This window comes from Manis javanica, chromosome 17 (assembly GCF_040802235.1).
Source record: "Manis javanica isolate MJ-LG chromosome 17, MJ_LKY, whole genome shotgun sequence".
Taxonomy (NCBI): domain Eukaryota; kingdom Metazoa; phylum Chordata; class Mammalia; order Pholidota; family Manidae; genus Manis; species Manis javanica.
The window spans coordinates 5,262,238-5,276,950 of NC_133172.1; the positions used below are offsets into that span (position 1 = coordinate 5,262,238).

The 14,713-nt window shown below is 59.4% G+C and overlaps 1 protein-coding gene across 1 annotated transcript; it reads right to left on the reverse strand.

Moving 5' to 3' along the window:
* Window positions 1-332: 332 nt before the first annotated feature.
* IGLON5 (IgLON family member 5) lies at window positions 333-13,343 on the reverse strand. Its single transcript, XM_037025649.2, has 8 exons — window positions 13,208-13,343; window positions 5,711-5,789; window positions 5,166-5,398; window positions 3,797-3,916; window positions 2,650-2,784; window positions 2,361-2,481; window positions 1,711-1,865; window positions 333-474 (listed from the first exon to the last, which is right to left on the reverse strand). Exons 1-8 carry the CDS (start codon window positions 13,284-13,286, stop codon window positions 386-388), a joined length of 1,011 nt encoding a protein of 336 aa, XP_036881544.2. The 5' UTR covers window positions 13,287-13,343; the 3' UTR covers window positions 333-385.
* Between the last annotated feature and the right edge of the window lie 1,370 nt (window positions 13,344-14,713).

Below are 14,713 nucleotides of genomic sequence, written 5' to 3' on the forward strand. Positions count from 1 at the left end.
TCCGGGGAGGGAAGGCTGCTGAGCCCCCCTTCCCCACCCACACGCACACCCACACACACCCACGCAGGCTCACACTCACACACACCACTACACACACGCCATCCGGTTGACAGCCTGAGCTAAGAGAGGGGTGTGGGGTGGCCAGGGGTGGGTCACAATCGGAAACGTGAACGGTGGCGAGAATGGCTGTAGAAAGATGCATAATTTTGCGTTATCCCTCACAGTGATGGGTTCTCTAAAGATCCTCCTCTTCCTCCTCCTCTCTTCTTCCGCAGGGGCCGAGAGCTCTTCTGCCCCCCGGAGACCCGCGGCGCCTGCCGCCCGTCTTCCTCCTGCTCTCAGCCTCGGGCCCCACCCCGGGGCGGCCATCTGCACTGGGCTCTCCCTACATCCTCCACCACAGCCAGCCCAGGGCGGAGAGGAGGGTCAGCGGCCCCGGGGGCCTGGGGGCCGAGTTCTCCAGGGATCCTGGGCCTGGGGAAAGAAAGAGCGTCACCCCACGTATGCCCCCCGGGTGCCTTGTCTCTGCAAGTGTGACCCCGAGTCTCTCTTGAGCCTCCCTCTCTAGGGGCCCTCTGGGGCGGTGCGCCTGCTCCTCCGCCTGTTTTAGCACCTGCTGAGCATGCGTCTCTCTGCCACTCAGTCTCTCATATTTCCCTTTCCCAGGCCATTGCCACCTCCTTTTCAGTCTTAACCTGGGGCTCTCAATGTCTGTCCTTGTGTCGTACACTTTCTATATACCCAGCATTCCCACTAAGCATCTTCTAGCACGCACCCCAAAGGGCGCTCCTGACGTTCCTCCCCGAGACCGGCTGCCGCTCGCCCCCTCCCCGGGCCCCACCGATACGTCCCTGTTCCAGTGCTCCAGCACTGCATCCCCGTCCATCCAGCTGCTCAGGTCACAACTAGGAATCCCCTGGACTCCGCTACCCCCTTCCCTCCACCTCCCAGAACATCTCCGGCACAGAGACTGTGCCGCCCCCACGGTTCCCGGCCTGGGTCACCGCAGCTGTCCCCTCTCTCGTCTCCCTGCCTCCTCTTGCGCCCCCTACAGTCCGGTCCGTTCCTCAAATAGCAGTCAAGGTGACTGGAGGCGGCAACCGCGTCATTCCCCAGCTATTAACCTCAAGGGGCCTCATCCTGCAGTAGAATAAATACAAAATCCACCCCATGGCCCACGAGACTCCGGGTGTCTCTTCCTTTTTAACCTTAGGTTCCACGTGATCACTCTGCTCAGGTTATGCTTGGCCTCCTTGCCGTGCCTGTGTACGTACTGTTTCCTCTGCCTGCAGACCTTGGCAGTCCGGCTTCCTTCGTACTATTCGGCTCTCAGTTCAAGTTACCGCCTCCAGAAAGCTTTCTCTGATGAGCTTGTCTAATGCTTTCATCCCCAATCCCATTATTTTCCCCAAACTACTTTTTGCTTATTTATGTGTGTATGTGTTTGCATTTTATTTATGCTTTTCTACGACTGCGAGACCGTAAGCTCCGCGAGTCCCTAGACCTTGTCTCTGGTGCGCTGCTGTGTCCCCGATACTTAGTGGGCGCTCAGTGAATGCATCGATATCCATTGAAGGGATCGGTTTCAAGCTCAGTCCCCGTGCTGGAGTCTCAGCTTTCGGGGTCAACCAGGGGCACGGCTCCGGCGGCTCCACTGCCCCGCCTCCGCCCCGCCCCTCGACCTAGGCCCCGCCCCTCCCCTGGACGCACGCAGGAGCCGCATGGAGGCGCTGGACGCTCCCAGTCGGTTGGCGGCGCGACACGTGTAGTTGCCGTAATGCCGGGCGCTCACGTTGGCGAAGAGAAGCATCGAGCGGGTGCGCTCCGTCTGCACCTTCAGGCCCTCGGCCGTGCCGCTGATAAGCCTGCCGGGGACCCAGGTCAGGACCCTTTGGGGCGCAGAGCCCAACCCCGACTCTCAGGCTCCCGGATTTCCCGCATCCTGCCCCTTACCCCAGAGACCCCTAGCCTCGGGTTCTAGCACCCCACGATTCCCGGGCCACTCCCACTGACGCCCCTCTCCAGGCACTCCTGCCCCCAGCCACTGGACTCTGCCAGCGTGTGCCTCCACTCTAGGCGCTCCCAGACCTGCTGGACTCCAGCTGCAGTGGGTTCCCTAAGGCTCCCCCGCCAGATCCTCAGCATCGACCCCCGACCTCGGGACTTTCTCCCTGAATGGCCCGAGAAGACCGGCTCCACATTTATCATCGTGGCAGTAAATCCCACAGTTTCGCTGCGGCCCAGAGGACCCCATCACCTAGGGGCTGGATCCCCCAGTTCTTGGGGCCTAGGACTTTACTACAGGCCTCCCCACTCCAGTCCGAGGGACCAAGGACGCCCCGCCCAGGTGCTGTCCTCACAGTCTGTCATCCTTGTACCACTGGAAGTCCGCGGGGGGCACAGCCATGGCTTCGCAGCGCAGGAGGGCGGCCCGGCCCAGGGCGGTGCGGGCGCTGGTCACGTCCGTGATGGTCGGAGGATCTGGGAGGGCGAGTCAGCGAGTTCTCCTAGCCAGGTGGAGACTAAGGGGTCTGCCTCCAGTCCCCTGCCTCGCACCCTCCCCGGACTCCAGTGACACCCTTCCTCCCCGAGGACCCAGGGCCCGCCACCCCCTTTCGTGCCAGTGCCGGGGGTGATGTGGGGTCTCACAGTTGACTGTGACCAGCACGCGGCGGCTGTCGGGCGCCGAGTTAACCCCGTTGTGAGTCACGCACTCATATTCCCCAGCCTGGCCCCGCTGGATGTCTGAAATCTCAAGGATCTCGCCCTCGGAGGTGAAGCCGTCTGTGGGGGGAGGGTGGGAAGGGGGCGGGGCCGGACACAAACACTTAACACGGGACAACACGGGCACAACACGGACACACATCAGCGGGGCGGCACCGCAGGGCCTGGAGTGCCGGGTCAGTGGGAGCCAGGAGGGGCTTGCAGGGGGCGTGGTGGGGATGACCTGGGATCTCCTGCTAGGGGTGGGGCCGGAAGTGAAGACCTGGGGCTTAGCAACTAGAGCCCAGTGGGGAGGGTCCAGCATCTGTGACCCAGTCACTGGGTTCTGGGGTCTCAGGGGAATCTACTGATTGGCACCACTGGTCTCCAAAGACCCAGGGAGTGAGGATCTAGGGATCTGGGAAGTGGTGAGAGACCCAGGTCAAGGGGCGTGGGAAATGTCAGCACAGGGATGTCATGTTCAGGCGCCTTGGCACTGTGCTTGGGGATAGCCTCGGGCACTGATTCAGCTTGATTACCAGGACCACCTGGGGGGCTTGCTGAAACAGACTGTGTGGGGGGTTCTGATTCATCAGGTCTGGGGTGGGCCCAAGAATGTGCATTTCTGAAAAGTTGCCAGATGATGGTGATGCTGCTGGTCCGGAGACCACACTCTGAGAACCGCTGGGCTAGAGGAGCAGAGATGTAATGGTGTGACCAGGAGATGGGGATGTGGGCGGGGCCACTGGCTGGAGCCTGGCCTCCGGTTAGTGGTAGGGATTCTGAGCCCAGAGCATCCTGAGCTGGTGGGAAAAGACTGGGGAGACGGCATGGGGATGGGGGGCAAGCTAGGGTCTAGCAGGTGATTTGGAGGAAGTGGTCCAGGCCTAGGATGGCAAGTGGTCAAGGCTCTAAGGCTCTGGGGTTGGCCAATGAAATAACAGGATCAGGGTGGGATGGGGAAATCAAGGCATCACAAGAATTACGGAGATCAGGAGTGAGGGAAAGGGGAACCCTAGGGTTCTGGTGAGGGATATGGGGAATCGAGGGTCCCAGCTTGAGGAGTGGGGAAGGAGCCAGGGGTGGTCCTCACCTCGGAGTTGCCTCCAGGTGACCGTGGGCTCTGGCCGCCCCACCGCCAGGCAGAGCAGGTTCACACTGGCTCCCTCGTTCACGGTCACAGGTGAGGAGATGTTCACAATGCGGGCGGGGACTGCAGGCCAGGGAGTTGGGAGGTCAGCGAGAGGCTTGAGGGGACTCCCAGGATCCAGGAGTCCTGGCCCCGGGCCCCCATCTTCCCCAGACCCAGGAGTCTAGGTCCCCTGCCCACCGTCCAGAACCCAGAAGTCTGGCTGACATGCCCTCTCCCTCTTTGTGTAAGACTTCCCTTGTGTTTCTCTCTTTATCCTAACTTGGTCTCTCTACCGTCTGGTCTGAATTCCTCCCTCCCCATCTCTATTTTTATTTAGTTACTGTTATTCTCTTAAAAAGTTAATTTATTTAACAAATGCTCATAGGGTGCTTAAGGTGTGTTAAACCCTGTTCTAAGTGTTTTAAAACAATTACCTCATTAAGCCCGCACTAGCATCCGCCCTCTGTATCCTCCAATTCTAACACCTGTGGGTGTTTTGTCCCCTATTTAATTGGCACGGTGTTGTTTTCTTTTCTAGCAGAGCATAAAATAGAGGTACCCTTCCAGGTGACACTTTCTTGGATTTGATGCAGGACAGGGTCGTCCCCGCTTGCTCAGGTCCCTCAGCTGGTGGGTGGTGGTGCTGAGGTTGGAACCCAGGCAGCCTGGCTCCCGCGTCTGGCTTGTCAGGGCCCCGCTGGGCTGTCTGCCTGTCTCTCCCCGGGCTCCCTGCCCTCCAGACCATTTCTGATGCCCCGTGAGGCAGCCTGTGGAGCACTGTCTCCTCCGGCCCTGTCTGTGGATTTCTCCAGTCCGTCCTCCCACTCGGAATTCAGGAGCACCCAGCCACAGGGACTTGCTTCTGCACAGTGACTCATTTTATCCCCCGGCCCCTGCACGTGCTGTTCCTTTTCTGGTACCAGCTCAGTGCCCAGCTGCAGCTCTCAGCTCAGACATTATGTCTGGGAGCGCCTCTCCTTGGAAAGTCACCTCCAGAGGAGCAGGGACAGCCTGCTAGTCTCCTCCTCTACCCCCGGGGCCTAGAGCAGTGCCTGCATATGGTAAGGAGGGCCACAAAGGAACACGGTCCTCCTCTGAGCAGCCCCCACCCCTGCAGGTCTCCTGCCTGTCGCACTGAAGAGTCACTGTCTGTGTGGCTGTCCTCTGTCTGTCTGGCTGAAATCCGTGAGGGCAGGTGTGTGTCAGCCTTCCACACAGATGTATTGCCAGAACTGGTGGGGGGAGGCGGGCACTTGGCGGGTACACCAGAGGCCCCTCTCCCCTGCTCCCTGCACTTCCTCCACACCCAGGGCCTGGGGAGGGGGCTCACCATGGACGATGAGGTAGACCTGAGTGGTGTACGGCTGGTGGCGGGTCTGGAAGGAGCAGGTGTAGAGGCCCTCATCACCAAGCCCCACCTGGGTGATGAGGATGGAGAACTCCTCGGGCGTATTGATGAGCAGCCGTACCCGCGGGTCGCTGGTCCAGCGGTCGTTGCCCGCATACAGGATGTTGGAGCGGTTCAGCCAGGCCACGCGGGTCACGTGCTCATCAATGAAGCAGCTGTTGGGGAGGGCGAGGAGAGGTTGGTTCTCTTCCTGGCTCCAGCCTGGCCCTCCAGGTTCTCCCATCACAGGGGCTTGCAGGTGGGGGACAGGAAGGCCCACTACGTCTCCAGTTCCCACCGCAGCCCGGTGAGGCAGAGGATACTGTGCCCACTTCACAGATTGGTAAACTGAGCCTCAGAGGAGAAAAGTTGTGAGCCCAAGTGCACAGCAAAATGGTAGCTGATGGTTATTGAATGACTGCTGTGTGCCAGAGACTGGAAAAGAGGTGTCTGGAACACTCAAGGGACAGGGACCCAGGGAGGGGTACCTGAGGGTGGCGTTGTCGCCTTCGCACACTGTGTAGTTGTCCGCAGGAGAGCTGAACTCCAGGCTCTGGGACAGCAGCCCTGGGGAGGCGAGGGCAGACTCAGCTCGGCAGGGCCGGTGCTAGAGACGCTGGGCCCTCATGGCAGGGACTGTGCATGCATGCGCCTTGTAGACACAGAGATTTCCCGCATCTGGCAGCACACGCATTCATCGGCGTTTCCAGAGACACATGTGGCAGACATGCTTGGAGCCAACACATGCAGCACGTACCTTCCCACAGTCTTGCACTGACTTAGACTGGGACACACATACCCACACACCTCCAGAGACACTGAGACAACACCCCAGTCACAGCGCACAGACACACACACACACATACATAGTCACAGATACTGTGTACAGAGACACTACATACATATGCACAGATTCACAATCACATAGATGCACATGCAGATACACATATACATGTGTATACACATGTACAGATACACATGCACAGAGACACACACACACAGGTCTATACCTGTGTCCACAGAGGCATACATACTGTGTACAGACACATGTATAGGTTCAAGAGAACACAGATACATATACATATACAGATATACAGATATACATATGCAATAAACACAGATGCGAACATACATGTACACAGATGTACATGTACATGGTACACATGCCTATTCATAGGCTCATGGATACATGCATATACACACAAATATATGTACATATGCAACAAACACAGGTGTGCAGATACACGTGTGTACACACATTAATTCAAAAATACACTGGAGGTCATACATACAAGGCCAGCTAGCTGCACGCATGCTCAACACTTGCATATGTGTTTGTAGACATACAGACATACTGATACAAACCCATGCACACACAGATGCATACGTGTGTCCACGCAGACACATGTCTATTAGATGCACAAATACACCCTCAGGCATGGGGCACGCCACACTCAAACCTTCGCAGGCACACGAGTCTGCACAGATGCACCCGTGTGCCGGGACTCACGGCGCTACTCTTGCAGGCGCCTGCCCACGCCTGCCCGCACACTCCAGTGCAGCTGGCAGGCCCCATCACCCGGCAGAGCCCCCACCCCCACCCATTCATCTCTCTGTGGACCGTGGCCAGCAGGCTGGACCAGCGCCAGGGAGTGGGGGCTGGGCGTGCGGAGGCAGCGGATGGAGACGGCACCAGTTGGGGAGAGGAAGCGCTGCATGACCTTGGATGCCTAGAGAGGGCGGTTCTGCACAGGGCTGCTTGCCCCCCACCCAGGGATGAGGAGCTAATTAATCTAATGAATTAATTGTTCGTGCCGCCCCAATGACTCCCGGGGGCCCTCTTCATTAGCAGCCGGGCAGAGCCAGTGCAGTGGGATTTGCAGGCCCCGGCGATTGAGGCTGGGCCCTGCAGCCCCTCACCCTGGGCTCTAAGGAGGCCTGGACGGAGGGAAGCCTTCCCTGAGCAGTGCAGAGCAGAGGATGTGTGCATAGCTCCAGTAACAGCAGGAGATGGCCCTGGGATGAACACAGTCACCACAGCCCTGGAGAGATGCACAGAGCCAGCACCAGGCCGAGAAACAGTCCCACACTAGGTCACATGAACGGTGATGAGCCCTGCTCAGAGGGACAGGTGCACACTCACTCATGGTGACACGGTCAGCCCGAGACACACACCCAGCAGGTCAGGAATGGCAGCTCTCCCCATGGGCATGCCTAGTGTCAGATCAGCCCCAGAGGGGTGGCCCCAGGCCCAACAGCCATTGCACACTGAGCCGCCCCATCTTCTACAACTGGATCCACATGGATACTGACACCAACAGCCCCATACACGCAGGTGCAAAGTCTACACTCAGTTACAGCCCTACCCAGAGGGCCATCACACACACACACACACACACACATGCAACCACATGCCCTGGCCTAGCTGGTCACAGAGGCACTACCAGCCGAGAGCCAGGCTCATCCCCAACCCCTGGGGAGAGTCAGGCACAAGCTTCAGCTCCTCTGTCACAGCCTCCCATACAAAGGGGCCGTCCTGGGCCAAGAACAGGGCGCCTGCAGTCAGCTGTCACTTGCAGTCAGATCACACACGGCCATCCCTGCTCAGACCCTCCCCCGCACAGGATCTGCCGTACTCCTGGCCACACACATGCTGGACCAGGGCTTCCCCGCCGCCTGCACTCAAAGCCGGACGATTCCTCGCTGGTGGGCCATCCTGTACACTGTAGGGTGCTCAGCAGCACCCCTAGCCACCACCCATTAGATGCCAATAGCTCCCCCAACCCACACTGGTTACAGCCCAAAATGCCTCCAGACACTGTTGGATGTCCCCCAGGGGGCAAAACCCACCCCCATCCGTGACAGCCACTGTCCAAGGTTAAGGGAGGGGGGAACCCCAGCCTGTGAGTGAAGAGGGAGCTGTCCAAGGTGTCACCCAAAGCTACAGGGAGCCCAGGGCTCAGCCCCAAGCTCCAACCAGGTGCCACCCACGGGAGCTGGGCCCGGACCCCAGGGTCCCACAGAGGCAGGTAGGGCCTTGCTCTTGGGTCTGGCAGGCAGACATACAGACAGATACACATTCCCTGCCAGAGGGAATCTTCCCAACACTCAGGCAGGCCTCTGTGCCTCCTATGGCTCTGCGCTGTCCCCAGGACCCCCAGGCCCTGGTGCCACTCTGCCACCTCATCCCCCTGCTGTGTGCGTGGCCCAGCTCCACAATCCCCATTTTCCTCCCCATCCCTCTGGCCCATCGTTTCCTTCGAGATGCTTCTCCTCCTCTAGGGACTCGGCATAGTGCCTCTCCTAGGAGAGACGGCCCCCCACCAGCCCATATGCTCCAGCCTGCTCCCAGGCCTGCTGCCCCAGGGAAGGGCTCGGCGTAGACCATCTGGGCCCCCAACATGCCCAGCTCAGGGCCTGACCAAGGGCGTCCCAGAGACAAGTGATGAAGGAATCCGTATCTCAAGTGGGTCTCTGATTCCTGCTCTGTGTGCCTGTGAAGCTGGATGTCATGGGTCTGCAAATCTAATACACAATTCCGACTCCGAAATCAGGATCCCCCTGTGCTGTGTGACCTTGGGCAAGTCCCCCCCACCCCATCCAGGGCTTCAGTAAAGGTGGGTGGGGGTTAGGCTAGTCATCCTGCCACCCTCTCCATCCCTGGGTGCAGCTGCTCCCTCTGTCTTCGTCCTGATCACTGAGGATTGTGTCTGGTCTGCTTCTCTCCCCAGATGGGAGCCCCCACCTCAGGGCAGGGCCTGGGTCTGACCCACCTCCAGGGTTCCAGCATCCTAACTCAGGCCTCAAGAGATGTTTAATGTATAAACAAACAAGCGAGGGCACATGAGGTCCACTCTGTAGGAATTCTTCTGGGAAAACTCTGATTCAATTGTGGGAAGACCTCTGCTACTACCCCCTCCAAACCCTGGGTCTGGTCTGGTCTGTGTTCCCACAATGTCTGGAACTGCCTTCATTAGCGCTCAGATCACACTGTGGTGACCATCTGTGTCTCTGTCTTCCCTATCAAACTGGAAGTTTCTTGAGGGCAGAGCCTGGGACTGACTCAGGTCTGTGTCCCCAGCATCTCCCAGCACAGGGGCCTGGTCCAGGAAGGACTTGGAAATAATTTGTTGAATGAGTGTATGTAAATGCATGCCTACAGGCTTCTCCAACTCTTGAACTCCTACTCAATCTTCAAGACCCAAACTCAAATGTTTCTCCTCTAGGAAGACCTCCCTGACTGTTCAGGGCAGAGGGACTCCACTCTCTCTACTGGCTACCAGCCCTCTGGCTCAGCGGGGACAGTGTCCAGGCGTGTCCCCACCACCTGACCAAGAGTTCCCCAGTTTGAGGGCCTGACTCTTGGCAGTGTCTCCCAGAGCTGGCCTCAGCTTGGAGCAGGAAAATGTTTGTAGACGAATGGATGGTCTTTGGAGACTGGATAAGAAAGCCCTGAGGAGCCTGGGCTGGGAGATCAAATGTCTGCCCCACCATTTCCTGGCTGGGTGACCCCAGGCCAGTCTGAGTCTCAGTTTCCCTGTCTGTAAAGAGGAGAAAAATTCTAGTTTTTACCCTCTGAAGTTTTCTGCGAAGGGATTCCAGGAGATCATGCAAGCAAAATGTCTAGCTCAGCGCTTAGAGTGCAGAAACGCCCAAGAAATGCTAGCTGTTCCTAACAGCACCTTCTTTTTTAAGAAACATCTATTGCTATCCCTGGTTTGGGGTCAGCCCCTGCGGGAGGGGTGGGGGGAGGGCAGGGTCTGGTTGCAGGTTGCTCTATGCCCAGCGCCTGCTTGAGCTGGCTCACGTACAGATGCCCCGCCAGCATCTGCTCTGAAGCCACCAACCTGGCATGACTAGGCTGCTAGAGCAGACTGGGGTGGTCTAGTGACTCAGTTTCCCCACCTGGGAACCCGGATGATCATGTGCCTCCCTCATCTGCTTGTTGGGGGAGGGAGAAAAGAGGTCACCCAAGCAGCAGGTCCAATACAGTGGCTGCTAGTTAAACGCTTGCAAACAGCTGTACCTGTGCCCTGGCGGGGTGATTATGCGGCAGGCACCAGCCTTCTGGGGGTCCAGTGGCGCCTGGAGGCACCCTGTGGGGCTCTGCCAGACCCTATCTGTTTGGTAAGTCAAGAGATGAAGGTCACAGGCAGGTGAGCCTCCTCCACTTGAGAAGGGGATTTTTAACGAGCCAGGTGAACTTGAGTTTGAGATAAGAACCTCTCGCTGCTCCTTGAAGGAAGCTGGGTGAAACTGGGACTCTCCAGTGGGGGAATGATTGGATTCCGCAGTCCCAGAACCCCCAGATGGGGAACCTGAGGCCTGGGGCCCGGGAGCATGTGAGCTTGTGGCGGTTACTCAGGGAGCCCGTGCAGAAGTGCTCACCACCAGTGCCTAGAACAGAGGCTTTGCACTCGGTAAATATTTGTTAAATGAACCCAGGAGGCAGGGCCCACAGTCCAGATAACCCGGGTGCCCAGAGGCCCGTGGAGGTTGGCCTGCATGTCTGGGTCACCCTGTCCCTGTAACAGCCTGGCCAGTGAGCAAAAGAAATGCCCTGCATCACTCACAGCTACCTTTGTTAAGCAAATGTATATGTGTGAGGGTGTTCGGTGGCCTAAGGAATTTAGAAAAAAAAGATAGAACAGTATCTGTGGATGCCTGGAAGGTAGGATTAAGTGGAAAAAAGGCCAGTTGCAGAGAAATGGGTTTGTTTTGTTTCTATCTTGGGAGAATCATCAACAAACCAATCCCTTACATAGGTTGCACTGTGCGTTTGGCTTAGTGTGAGCAAGGGAAAGCTGTGGAAGGGTGCGCTGGCCCAGGCTCTGAGTTTGGGGGAAGGTGGGGCCGGGACACATGGGATTTGCTCCTCTACGTGTTGAGAGTGGGTGGTTCACGAGCATGCATTCGCCCTGCAATTTGGAAAACACCAAATGAATCGAAGGGAGAGAGTTGAGGATGCAATTTTGTGTATCTGGCTGTGTGTGGGCTTTTTTCTGGGAAGGCCCCAGCTGTCAGTGGATGGGTGGGTGGCACTGTCTTTCTGTCCCTTCCTTGTGTCTCAGTTCCCGTCTGCCGCCATCCCCTCTTGCCCTCAGTTCTCAGATGGGGCACCCAAGGCCCAGAGGTGGGAAAGGACCTGACCACCTCCTGGCTCCGTGAAGCTCACCCCCACCCAGCAAGCGTGCACAGCAGTGACAGGCCGAAGAGTAAAAGCGAAAGTGGGAAGCTGTCATTAGAGGAAAGGGAAAGAGAGAGAGAAGGGGGAGGGGAAGCCGGGGGAGAGGAAGGAAGGGGGTCACCGAGGGCACCAGGAGTGGGGAAGGGAGGGGGAGGGGAAGGGAGAGACAAGGACAGAACCAGGAGGGAGATGAGACACGTCTGTGACAGGCTATGACTCAAATGTCCAGAAGTAAATGAGGACCAAGGCGCATGTGAGGGAGCTAGGAAGGGACAGAGAGACACGCGCGGTGTGACAATGGAAGGAGTTCCAGAGGCAGAGGGACAGGTGTGAAATTGTGCTGAGACCAGCAGGGACAGAGACAAGAGACCTAGGGACAGACCCATGGAATATCACCCAGAGCTGGGGAGCCTCCGGAAATGGCCAAGACACCAGGGACACCTAAAGAGACAAGGGACAGGGGCAGAGAGGCACAGACAGGCAGGCAGAAGTCAGACAGCGACTCAGACAGGTCGGGCGGGGGAGCGCTCAAGCCGTCTGCAGGGCTGCAGCCTGGCGGCGTCCTGCGCACACAGACAGGTGTCCTGCGTGCACCGGGGTGCGCCCGGTGGGGCTTGTGTGACTGTGGGTGTCTGCAGGTCGCGCTGGGGACTGGTGTTTACGTGACTGTGCCTGACCTGGTGTGTGTGGGCGGGAGGCCGAGAGCAGCTGCCTCAGTGAGACTGTTGGCGGCTCTACGTTGTCCCCGACTGTGTCCCTGCCTCTGTGAGCCTTGGCTGGGGCAGGGCCTGGGGCAACCCTCCAGGGGCAGTGAGTCAACCCTGTTCCCGCCCCTCCTCAGGGGGCAGCGCCCGTACCTCCCGGGGCCGCCAGCCTGCTGGAGAGACACAGGTCCAGCTAGCTACGCACCCTCTGCCCTCAAACTGCCCAGGTCACCCCGTGAAGCCCATTTAACATCCCCCACCTCCGTGAACCAGCCCTTCTACCCAGCTGAGATTAACCCTTTGACCCCACGTTAACCCTTTACTACCCTCTCAATTTGTGTCTTCAGTGCAGTCCTAGGGACCCAGATATTCTGCCAGAGCTTCTCACATCTGCATTCCCCAAACAGCCCCCCAACTTCCAGGGTCACCAGCACCATTCCCCTGCACAACTGCAACCCCCAAATGCCAACACTTTCTCCCAACCTAGGTTACCCAGCTGGGGACCTCCAGCTGCTTCCCGGCTGGGAGACCAGACCCCCTTCTTTTCCGGGCCCCAGGACGGAGGTCTGTAGGTACCCCTGCCGCCTCCCTTTACAGACCCTGGGAAGAAACCATCCCCCGCCACCTCTGCCCAGAAACGCCTACCCCAGCCCTCAGGCCAGGACCCCCTCGGGGACTCTCCTCCCGGAGATGAAGACCCTCTACGGAGCATCCTCCCCAGCCCCCCCTCCCCCGGCCCCAACTCAGTTCAGAGATCCTGCCCGGGGACCCTTACTTTACCGTCTGACACCCCTCCCTGATTCAGAGCCGCAGACTCCCGCCCCTAGATTGGCACCAGGTGTCCGCGACCCTCAGCCCGCCCGGAGAAGCCGACCTCCGCCCCTAGGCCCAGGCTCGGCCCCAGGACGCGGACCCCTGCGCGCAGGCAAGGATCCAGACTTCCAAAGACCAGGGGTTGCAGCCCTCGGCCCCGGGCCCAGACCTTGGCGTCCGGGGGCCTCCCATTCCCCGCCCGGGGAAGCAGCCCCCGTCCCTGATCCCCGCCCGGGACCCCGGCGTCCCGGCCCAGCCCCCCGCCCCCAGCGCTGCGGTACCTCGGCTGATGACGGCCAGGCCGGCCAGGGCGGCGGCGGCGAGAAGCCGGAGCCGGGCCCCGGGCGCAGGGGGGGGCATCGCGGCAGCGGCGGCGTGAAGGGGGAGGGGAAAGGGGGGGCCGGTCCGGGGCGCGCGAGGCCGGGGGGAGAGGGGAAGGGGGAGGGGGACCCCGCCTGCGGCTGCACCGGCCCGGGGGGCGGCGGGGGCGGGGGGAGGGGGCTGGGGGGGCGCGACGAGGCGGCCGGAGCTGCTGCAGACCCGGGGAGGGGGGCGGCGCTGACGGGCAGGAAGGCCGACCAATCAGGGGAGGCGGGGGGCCGGGGAGGCGGGGCCGAGGGGGGGTTGCTTGTTGGAAGGAGAGGCCTTTGTTACTGCGGCCCGGCCCCTACCCCCTCCCGCCTCGGGCGTCCCTACGTCTTCCCATCTCGGATCCCCAGAACGCTGGGTCTGGGACACTTTTCCCGGAGCGCACTTCCCTCCTGCTTCAGGTCTCAATCACCTCCCCTGACCCAGGTGCCGGGCCCCAGCCCCTCTGCCCCCAGACCCAGGAGTCCAGGGCCCCAGCCCCTCCCTCAGACCCAGGAGTCCAGGCCCCCTGCTCCCCCTCTTTCTCACCCAGGAGTCCAGGGCCACAGACTCCCCCTCAGACCAGGAGTCCACGCCCCCAGTTCCTTGCTCTTCCAGACCCTCCACCCCCAGACTCAGGACCCCAGGTCCCTGAGCCTCTAACTGTAGGACACGGTTCAGTTTTCTCCATCTACTTTCATGAATAACACTAACTTTTGGGGTGAAATTTATTTTCCCCCTCATCACCAGGATAATAGGGGGATGGGGAGGGACTGTGGGACCTGATCCTGGGAGTGGAGAGGAGATGGTAATTCAGGGCTTAGGTGCACTCGGGCACTTACTTGGCTGTGTGGCCTTGGAGAAGTCATTTCTCTTCCTAGACCTTCTGTGTCTTCCCCTGCAAGATGGAATCAGCTCTATTTCCAAGGTTATTGAGAAGATCTTGGGGAAGCTGCTGGCTCTGCCTAGCACCCCAATGACCTGTAGTCAATAGTTTTCTCCTGGCCCCACTATACACCCATTCACTAGATGCAGTCCCTTCTCCGGGCTCACCAGGCAAGGAGTCTCTGTACCCTGGGCCCCCTGTAGGCCACGGAGGTAAGAGGAGAACCATCTCCGAGTCTACCCCGTGTCTGGGGCAGTTGGAAACAGGAGCTTTTTGAAGTTACCCCACAAGGGCTGTTCTGCCTGAAAGGCATATTCATCTTCAGTTCCTGCCCCTCTCCTCACAGCCAAGCTGTCTGCAGGGGCAGTTGGCACTGCCTCCAAAGGAGATGTCTACTGTGTCCTCCTCTTCCGACTCCATCCTGAGCTGGGCTGCCACCACATCCCCCTGGCCGCTCTGACTACAGCAGCTGGCGGGTAGACCCGCTGATGCCACTGCCCTGCCTCAAACACTCAGCTCCAGCTGCTCTGGCCTCCTTTCTGTTCCTTGAGGA